The sequence below is a fragment of the Nannospalax galili genome, unplaced genomic scaffold (genome assembly GCF_000622305.1).
Source record: "Nannospalax galili isolate Female #2095 unplaced genomic scaffold, S.galili_v1.0 scaffold1250, whole genome shotgun sequence".
NCBI lineage: Eukaryota > Metazoa > Chordata > Mammalia > Rodentia > Spalacidae > Nannospalax > Nannospalax galili.
This window is the reverse complement of record NW_008328704.1, coordinates 1,570,544-1,580,590: the sequence shown is the minus strand read 5'-3', so window position 1 is coordinate 1,580,590 and position 10,047 is coordinate 1,570,544. Positions and strand designations below refer to the sequence as shown.

The following is a 10,047-nucleotide window of genomic DNA, read 5'->3' as shown; positions in this document are numbered from 1 at the left end:
CTCTCATTCTTTCTTATGCCAACTCTTTGAGGCTAGAGCTATGTAAACATTTTCAGTTCCGACAGAACTGAAGCAATGTGGGTAGTGTATGAAATGTATCCACTAACAGGTAATTTTTGCTACTGTCCCCATGCTGGCTGGGAGCAACCCCCTTGATACAAATGAGAAGAATGAACATTATTTCTGTTTATCAAAATCTATGTGCTCACTGCTAAAAAATATAAATCAAATAGTTGCACCATAGAGAGTGAAAACCACAGGCATAAATATCCTCATATTTTTAGAGAGATGATAGGGAGAGAGGAGATAGACACGCCAGTGACGCTGAGCCTGTCACCCCCCTCCCCCTTCTCACTTCCCTGTCAACAAAACATCTGACCTGCTGAGGGAGGTGGCTTGGATTTTGCTAAAAACAGTAATGATGCTCAGACAAAAGCAAATCACTATGTATCTATTTTTGTTTCCATTAAGCTAAGCATAGGTTTTTCTGGAAAGCACTGGAGCTGGCTGGTCTTTTGCATGGAAAACCAGAGCTCAGCGAAGCACCCAGTCTTCTTGACTTCCCTGACCTCCAGCCATGCTCTGGATTCTTGATGACAAAACACATTTTCTGCCCTTGATTGATTTAGTGGAGTGTCTGCAATATTGGCGAATGGGAGAATGGACCTCAGCCCATTCTGCCTGTGTGTGGAGCGCCTTCTCTGGGATGGCCTTCTGCCAGGAGAAAAGAGTCTCTGTTGCAGGAGGCCCCAGTTGAGCTGAGAGGCAGCAAAAATCCAGCCACTTCAACTGTCAAGCAATCCAAAGATTTGTGAGTGCGTGCGTGCGTGCATGTGTGTGTGTGTGTGTGTGTGTGTGTGTGTGTGTACACGTGTGTGTGGTTCTATGTCTATGTGCAGGTGTACATGCACGCATGAAGGTCAGAGGACAACCTTGGATGTTGTTCCTTAGGCACTATCCACTTTGGTTTTGAGATAGGGTCTTTCACTGGCCTATAGCTGGACAAATAGGAAACAGGTTGGCTGGCTAGACAGGAAGTCCCAGGAATCAACGGGTCTCCACCTCCCCAGAACTGGGATTACAAGGAAGTGCCACTACACCTGGATTTTTAAAATAACAATATTTTTATCTGGGCGTGGCAGCATACACCCTTAATCCCAGCACTCCGGAGGCAGAAGCTGGTGTATCTCTGTGAAGTTAAGGCCAGCCTGGTCTATATAGCAAGTTCCAGGTGAGCCACGGCTACAGGGAGACTCTGTCTCAAACAAAACAAAACAAAACGATTTTTTTTTTGGTCTTTTTGAGACAGGGTCTCCCTGTAGCCCCCGCTGTCCTGGAACTCACTATGTAGACCAGGCTGGCCTTGAACTCACGGAGATCCGCCTGCCTCTGCCTCCCGAGTGCTGACATTAAAGGCGTGCGTCACCACGCCCGGCTACAAAACGATATTTTTATGTGTACAAGTATTTTGATTCCTGGTATATTTATTGGTGTGTGTGTGTAGTGCTTGCAAAGGCCAGGAGAGGACGACAGAGCCAGAGACGCCATCTGGGTGCTGGGAGTTGAACCCAGGTCCTCTGGAAGAACAAGAAGTGGCCTTAACCCCTGAGCCACTTCTCTAGCCCCTGATTATTTTTTTAACATAGGTTCTGGTGCTCAAACTCAGGTTTAGAGCTTGCAAGGCTGTCTCTCTAGGCCTGCAGTGAAAGTTTTAGGACTGGCAGGGGTCATGTGATCTACTTTCATATTGCTGGATGATGTTGCTCTCCGGCTGTCTGGCAGGTCAAGAGTCTTTCTGCTAGGTTGGGTTAGAGTGGAGCCTAGAAGCCCTTCCTCTCTTCCTGCTGGAATATGTAGCCTGATGTTGACCCTCCCTGGTGCTTTCAGAGGCACTTGGCTGAGGAACACCCACACCTATGTCTTGGGCAGAAACTGTAGTGGATTGGGGGCACCTCCCTTGATCCCAATACAAACCAAGGTACGATTCCACCAAAATGCACTCTGGGAAACCAGTGATTTTCTTGGGCTTACTTATAGGGCAGTGGGTGAGGGTTTACTTACAGGAGTGTGAGTGCTCCCCTTAAGGCCACACTGGAAAATCTTCACCCAAGCGTGGGTGATGGCTTCCCCATGAAGAGCTGCGTAAAGTGGCAAGAGGCCCCTCTTAGTCCCCCAGCCTACTTACCCTAGCTCCTCCCCTGGGTCTTATACAATTAGAGCCAAATTGCTAGTTACGGGTTGACAGGTCTAGCTGGATACTCAGGTGAGGGTCCCAAGACTCTCCCTGCCCCTCCTTTCATTTGAGACGTGAATGGTCAGCAAGCCCAGCTGTGAGGATTTTTGGCAAGTGGGCATAGCTGAGCTCAGGAAGAGCTCAGGAAGATGGCCGACAGCCCTGTACAACAGTGGTGTGTGTGTGTGTGTGTGTTCTGTGTATATGGTGTATGTGTGGTATATATGTACAACATATATTGTATATATGTTGTATGTGTAGTGTGTGTACATAGTATGTGTGTGGTATATGTGTTGTATGTTTTGTTTGTGGTGTGTGTGTGTGTGTCTATGGTGGTACTCAGCTACTGGAGGACATTTGGAGGGAGTCCTATCTCCCGTCCACAGCCCTGGCTACTTCCATGCACTCATCAGGGTTACCTGAGTGAAAAATTCGGACCCCGAGTCTCCGCTTTCCTGCCCCCCATTCAGTGGACTAAGGCGGAGCCTGCTTAAAATTTCATGAAAAAGTACTGACCACCAACCCTGTTTGGACTCTGGGGGGTTCCTTTGCTGCCTGATGTCTCTCTTTTTTATTTTTGTGTATTTCATGTGTGTTCATGTGTGCGAATATATGTGTGTTTGTAGACCAGAGGTTGTTTCTAAGAATGCCATTTACCTTGTTTTTTGTTTCAAAATTTTTTTAAAATTTATTTATTTTTATTTTATGTGTATGAATGTTTTGCTTGTATACATATAAGTGCACCACGTGTGCAATGTCTGAGGAGGTCAGAAGAGGGTCAGATCCTCTGGAACTGGAGTTATGAATGGTTGTTCGCTATGTGGGTGCTCAGAACTGAACCCTGGTCTTTTGCAAGAGCAGTCATTGCTCTTAACAATGGAGTCATTTCTCCAGCCCCCCACACTGTTTTTGAAAAAGATTATTTTTATATATTTGGGGGCGTCTTTTTGAGACAGGGTCTCCCCATTGGCCCCAGCTGGCCTGGAACTTGCTATGTAGACCAGACTGGCCTCAAACTCACAATGATCCACCTGTCTCTGCCTCCTGAGTGCTGGGATTAAAGGTGTGCACCACCACACCCGCAAAAGATAATTTTTATTTATGGGCAGGTGTATGTCTGTGTGTCTGCCACATGTGTGCATGTGCCTGTGGAGGCCTGAAGAGGGTGTCAGATCTCCTTGAGCTGGAGTTACAGGTGGTTGTGAACAGCCTGATGTGTGTGCTGGGAACCACTCTGGTCTTCTGCAACAGCAGCAAGTGTTCTTAACTGCTGAGTTTTTCCTCTCACCCCATCTTGTTTTTTTTGACCCATTAGGGTCTCACTGGCCTGGAACTTGCTGATTTGGCTGGGCATGCCTGGCTCTTGTGTATGTATGTGTGTTCATATGTGGGAGTGCAGGTGTGTGTCATAGTGCATAATATAGAGGCTATAAGACAGACTTGAGCGCAGGTCCTTACCTTCCACTTGTTTTCTCTTGCTCTTCACTGTGGGGTTTGCCCAGTTGGCTTTCCAGCCTCCGAGTTTTCTGCCTCCACCTCTTACCTTGCAGTAGGAGTAGTCCTGGGATTACAGACACACACGCCCCAGCTGGCCTGGAACTTGCTATGTAGACCAGACTGGCCTCAAACTCACAATGATCCACCTGTCTCTGCCTCCTGAGTGCTGGGATTAAAGGTGTGCACCACCACACCCGCAAAAGATAATTTTTATTTATGGGCAGGTGTATGTCTGTGTGTCTGCCACATGTGTGCATGTGCCTGTGGAGGCCTGAAGAGGGTGTCAGATCTCCTTGAGCTGGAGTTACAGGTGGTTGTGAACAGCCTGATGTGTGTGCTGGGAACCACTCTGGTCTTCTGCAACAGCAGCAAGTGTTCTTAACTGCTGAGTTTTTCCTCTCACCCCATCTTGTTTTTTTTGACCCATTAGGGTCTCACTGGCCTGGAACTTGCTGATTTGGCTGGGCATGCCTGGCTCTTGTGTATGTATGTGTGTTCATATGTGGGAGTGCAGGTGTGTGTCATAGTGCATAATATAGAGGCTATAAGACAGACTTGAGCGCAGGTCCTTACCTTCCACTTGTTTTCTCTTGCTCTTCACTGTGGGGTTTGCCCAGTTGGCTTTCCAGCCTCCGAGTTTTCTGCCTCCACCTCTTACCTTGCAGTAGGAGTAGTCCTGGGATTACAGACACACACTATTGCATCTGGTTTTTCACGGGTGTTGGGGACTTGAACTCAGGTCCTTGAGTTTGTGAAGTGCTTTGCCTACTGAGCCATCTACCCAGCTCCACATGTAGTGTTCTTTTTTGTTCTTTTTTTTTTTTTTTGAGTTTGTGGGATCCTGCTCATGTTCTCTTTGCCTATAGCCAGCTCCTTAATCTGTTGCCACCTTCTCTTAGAATATCTAGTAGTGGATGGGTTGGTTTCTCAAGTTCTCACCTTTTACAGGTGGTTAGACAAATGAAATGGTTTTTCCAGGTCACAGAGCCAGTTAGGAATGAGAGGATTTAATGTCCCTGCTTTTCTGTAGCTAGGGCTTCCTGTAAGAGTGGCTGGAGCAGAGATCTCTGCAACCCAAGGTTGAAGGAGGGGCCATGTGGGCATGGTACCTGCCGGCTGCAGGACCATGAAACAGGACAGAGGGATAAGGTAAATGCAGGAGGTGCTATGATTTTTTTTTCTTAGATGGTTCAGTCCTGAATCTTCTGCTGGTGGCTGTGGGTACATTCTCTGTGCCACTAGAAAGAGGGAAAAGAAGGGTAAGAGTAAGGGTCCTTTTGTGTTTTGGTGCATTGCCTTTAGATTCAGTGGGAGACTGTGTGATATAGTAACCAAGCGAATATTTGGAATGATAAACAGAGGACTGGATTAAACTTTCTATGTTCTGGGTAAGAAAGATGTGGGATTGCAGCATTCATTCTTGGGCTGAGAGGAGCTCAGAGGCCACTAGGATTGTAATATGGACTTGCCACATTGTATCCAACCCTGGGTCTACCCGGAGAAACAGTATCTGCAGGAGACCAAAGCCAGTTGAATAAGGCACACAGTTGGTAGACTGCACCGTAGCTGTAGAACGGACCAGTGCGGTGACTTGCTATGTCCTAGGCACTTTTGCAAGCTAATTTTAGCCTTCCAGTAACGTCCTTTAATATTACTATCCAAATCTTACGGATGAAGAAATTAAGGCTGAACTTGTTAAGGGGTTGACTAAGGTCACAGAGTTTGAAAGTGACAAAACTGACTCTAAAAGAGGCTCCTTTGGCACCGAAGCAAGGTAGAAATGAGATGGACCCCTTCGCCTGAGCGCTAGCCGACGCTAAAGAATGTCTCACTAGCATCTTGGTTATGCAAGGCTAGCACCGCAGGCCACATTCTGTTTATATTCCCACTGCGCCAACACAATTCTCCACGTATGGCCAATAACTGAGATTTACTGGATTGAAATGGAGGAATAATGCAGCAGGATTGTCTCTGCGGGTAGACAGCTACAGCTGCCCATGAGACTGTATCAAAATAATAAACTGCTCAGAAAATTAGATCAGACCAAAAAAATGTAATCGATGTTGTTTCTGTCTTTCAAAAATTGAAACATTAAAAAGAAAATCGTAACAATCGTGATAATTATTAATGGTTCTTTTGGAAGCTGTTTTTTTAAACACCTTTTCAAAATCAGGAAGAAACAAAGTGCGTCTTTAATTTAGACGCATGTAGTTTGCTTTGTAGCAACAGAAGGCTTTTTAGAATAACTGAATGGATATAATTTCAATCGCAGGATTGATTATTGTACTACACATCTAATGAACGAATGGCGGCGAAAGCCTAGCGAGAACTGGTGTGGTAACCCGGGTAACCGGGGGCGGGAACTTGACATTCTTTTCCTGACGCCTAGGAAGCACAGTGAGAACGTTTGAAGAAGTTTGGCCCACCGGCCACGCCGTAGACCGCGGTGCATGCTGGGCCTTGTCAATATGGCGTCCTCCTTGAGGTGCTGATGAGAGTTTCACTGTTGCTCCAGACCAGAGGGCCAAACTCCCCCGTCCTAATAAGCCCACTTCTCCGGTGTGGTCCGCGGGTCCGTGTCGCAAGTGTCTCTGGAATCGCTCGTGGACAGGAGAGAGGGCCGAGGGCCGCGCGGATCCGCTGAGCAGCCGGCTGCGGGCGGGCGGGCACGATGGGCCGGTACTGGCTCAGGTTGCAACCCCTCAGGCGAGTGCGGGACCCGCAGGGCTGAGACGCTAGGCTAGCCCCGAGCCGCCCCGAACCGGACCGCAGAGGCTTCAGTGCGGCCGGCGCCGTTGGACGAGCCGCCCCACGAGCGCCCGGGCCTGCCCGCTCTGGGATCCGCCGAGGCGTTGGAGGCCAAGAGCAGGGTCAGCACCGGGCCCGCCGTCGCTCCCGCCCGGCCCGCTGCCCTGGGAACCGACACCGCTGAGCAGCCCGTGGCCTGGGACCCGACCGAGACTGCGGCTCCGAGCTCCTGGCGGCCCGGCCTCCCTCCCCCGCCCCCTCCGGCTTCCCGCGCTGAGTTGGAGCTGAAGATCTCCAGGTTGTGCTGAATAAGGATCGTCGCACAGTCTCCAACCATCTCTTTCCCCGACTGCCCCCCCCCCCCCACTTCGGGCCCACACCAGTTTTTAAGGTCGGGTCCACACCAGTTTTTAAGGCTGGAGGTTCTCGAGCGCCTGCTGCCTAGGACTCCCCCTCCCCCTCCCCCCCTTATGGAGTCGGAGATGCTCCAGTCGCCCCTTCTGGGACTCGGGGAGGAAGATGAGGCCGACCTTACGGATTGGAACCTGCCTTTGGCTTTTATGAAAAAAAGGCATTGTGAGAAAATTGAAGGCTCCAAATCCCTAGCTCAGAGCTGGCGGATGAAGGATCGGGTAAGTGGCTTTTTAATGACACCCCTTGGACTTGATCGTTTTTCCAACCAAGAAAGTTTTGAGCAAGAACAGTGTCTGCAAAAGTGTGGGTATTTCGAAGCTGTATGTTGCAAGTCGGCTAAAAACCCCAAACAATTTCAGACTCCCGATTTTGGTTGAAAATAGAAATGTCTAGTAGTCACTCACTGGTTGTGTTAATTCAGACGAAGTTTTAATTCGGAAAAAGGTTAAACAAATTCGAAAATACTGCGCTGCAAATATTTATATGCCTTTTTGATACACTTAGTGTCCCTAATACTTAGGAAAGACAACTTAAGAAATACCACTTGAATCCATGTGGTTGGTGGACTTTTGTGGTTAGTCTAGTTTTCTAAGTATCCAGGCTGGGTGAAGTAAAGATTTCTGATACAGTGTGTTGGGAAAGAAGATTACTGGAAATGTTTAGCTGAAAGCAAATTCAGGCAGAGTTATTGTAAAGTTACATCAAACTTAGTCCCAGACTTTGAACAACTTGTCTTGAAGTTGGACTCCTCCCTTTATGTGCAATAACTTGGAGACAGAATTTCCTCATTGTAAATGGAGAGAGAGCATTGGGGTGTGATGAGTTGGGGCTTGGGTCCAGGTTTTGGGGAGTGCTCATGGTGTTGAATTGCAGACAGTGCCTCCTGAGCAGCTGGTGGGAAAGAAAGCAGCCAACTTGAGTCTGCCCTGTGCGTCTAGGCCCTGGCTCCTCAGCAGGATAGCAGCGTCCATGCCCTGGCTCCTCAGCAGGATAGCAGCGTCTGTGTCCTGGCTCCTCAGCAGGGTAGCTTTGCCTCCTGCCTCTGCCCACTTACATAAAATTTGCTTTTTTTGTTTCATTTTCTCCTTCCAGGCGTCTTTCACCTCTGTGAACTTTTCAGTATAAAAGGGAAGATCGATGTTAAGCTTATGTGTGCTTATAGCTTGTGTTTGAGAATATGATGTTAGACAGCGGAGGTAATTCTAGCCAATCAGTCACTAGCAACCAGTGTTTCAGCTGTTGATTTGGCTTAATTTTAGAAGGTTAGGATATTTTGTTTCAGCCAAAAGCAGTTTAGCTGCTCATGGTGGTACACACCTTTAATCCCAGCACTTGAGAGGCAGAGGCAGGCGAATCTCTGAGTTCGAGGCCAGCCTGGTCTACATAGTGAGTTCCAGGCCAGCTGGGGCTACAGGGAGACTTTGTTGCTAGGTTAGTCCTGTAATCCCAGCACTCAGGAGCCTGAGGCAGTAGGACCTTGGTGAATTCAGGGCCAGTCTGGACTACAGAGTGAAACCTTGTTTAACAACAAGAGCAGCAACAGTAATAAAATTGACATTGTAGAGACTGTAAACTAAGGTTTGTGGACAGCTCCAGTGCTAATTAGTACTGCTGAAAAATTTTGTGGTTCTCTCCGACCCTCAGGTCTCTCTCCGGGGGCTTATACTGAGTTCAATATTGTATAACTGTTAATTCAACTGTGAACCTAGAAACTTACAGCCACTTGTGAAAGAGATGTACTCTTGCTCTGGAGTGTGTTACTGAATATGTTAAAACTGTAATGAAATGCTTCTTCTTATAAGAGAAAATTTTGAGGTTAAGGGGCTGGAGAGATGGCTCGGTGGTTAAGAGCACTGTCAGCTTTTGTAGAGGACCTGGGCTCAATTCCCAGCACCCAAATGTCTAACTCCAGTTCCAGGGGAATCCAGTGCCCTCTTCTGATCTCCTCAGGTAGGCAATGCACTCATATACATAAAAAAATTAAATAAAAAAATTTGTGGTTACTATGCATATGAAAATAAATTTATTTTAAAGGAATTCTGTTTCTCTTTCTCTCTTTCGGTCTTTTTTGAGACAGGGTCTCCCTATAGCTCCAGCAGGCCTGGAACTCACCAAGTAGTCAGGCTGGCCTTGATTTCATAGAGCTCCTACCTCTGCCTCCCAAGTGCTGGGATTAAAGGCGTCTCCACCACACTTCTATTTTTTCATTCTATTTGGTGAACTTTTTTTTAATGCTTTTGTTCTGTTCCTTTGAAAGGTGGTTTCTTCTGCCACTGGAAACCCATGTTCCAAATTGTTCAAAATGGATTGATGGATATATTTTTGGCCTTTTAATTTACTTTTCTGTTTGTTTGTTTGTTTTTGGACAAGGTCTCATGTAGCCCAGCCTGGCTTTCTATGTAGCCAAGAGTGTCCTTGAACTTCTGATCCTTCTGCCTCACCGCCCATGCCTGGGATCATAAGCATGCATCACCATCACCATGTCCAGCTTTATGTGGTGCTAGGCAATCACTCTGCCAACTGAGCTGCATCTCTAGCCTTATTTTTAAAGTAGTTGTTATTATTATTATTATTATTGAGACAAGGTCTCACCATGTAGCCCCAGCTGGCCTGGAACGCTGTGTAGACCAGGCTGGCCTTAAACTCACAGAGATCGGCCTGCCTCTGCCTCCCAAGTGCTGGGATTAAAGTCATGCACCACTATACCGAGCTTAATTTTTTTTTTTTTTTTTTGAGACACGTTCTCAAATTTGCTGTGTAAGTGAGGCTATTGAACTTCTCATGTTCCTGTCTTCACCTTCTGAGTGCTGCTGGGACAAGTCATAGAAATGTTAATTTATTAATGTCCGCATTCTCTAATAAACTCTTCTCTTGTTATTAAGAAAAAGAAATTCTAGCCGGGTGTGGTGGTACAAGCCTTTAATCCCAGCACTCAGGAGACAGAGGTCTGCGGATCTCTGAGTTCCAGGCCAACTGGGGCTACGGGGGGCCCCTGTCTCAAAAAGACCAAAAAAAAAAAAAAGAAAAAGAAGTTCTAAAAACCTTAGTAACTCCTGAGATTGCTATTTAGAAGGTTCAGGAGAGAAAGTTTGCTGTGTCTGGCCTTTGCAGACTGTTCGGTGAAGAGAAAAATCCACAGCTCACATTTTCAGCCA

At 47.2% G+C, this 10,047-nt stretch overlaps 1 protein-coding gene across 3 annotated transcripts in view; it reads left to right on the top strand.

Moving 5' to 3' along the window:
• The first annotated feature begins 6,119 nt into the window (after positions 1-6,119).
• Positions 6,120-10,047, top strand: part of Rptor (regulatory associated protein of MTOR complex 1) — a 356,907-nt gene continuing 352,979 nt past the window's right edge. For 2 of the 3 annotated variants that reach the window (XM_017797024.2, XM_017797022.1), the window contains exon 1: positions 6,877-7,110. In XM_017797024.2, coding sequence (XP_017652513.1) covers positions 6,949-7,110 — 162 coding nt within the window. In that variant the 5' untranslated portion in view covers positions 6,877-6,948. Of the gene's footprint in view, positions 7,111-10,047 lie in introns of all 3 variants that reach the window. The other variant, XM_008828814.2, reaches the window with a different exon arrangement.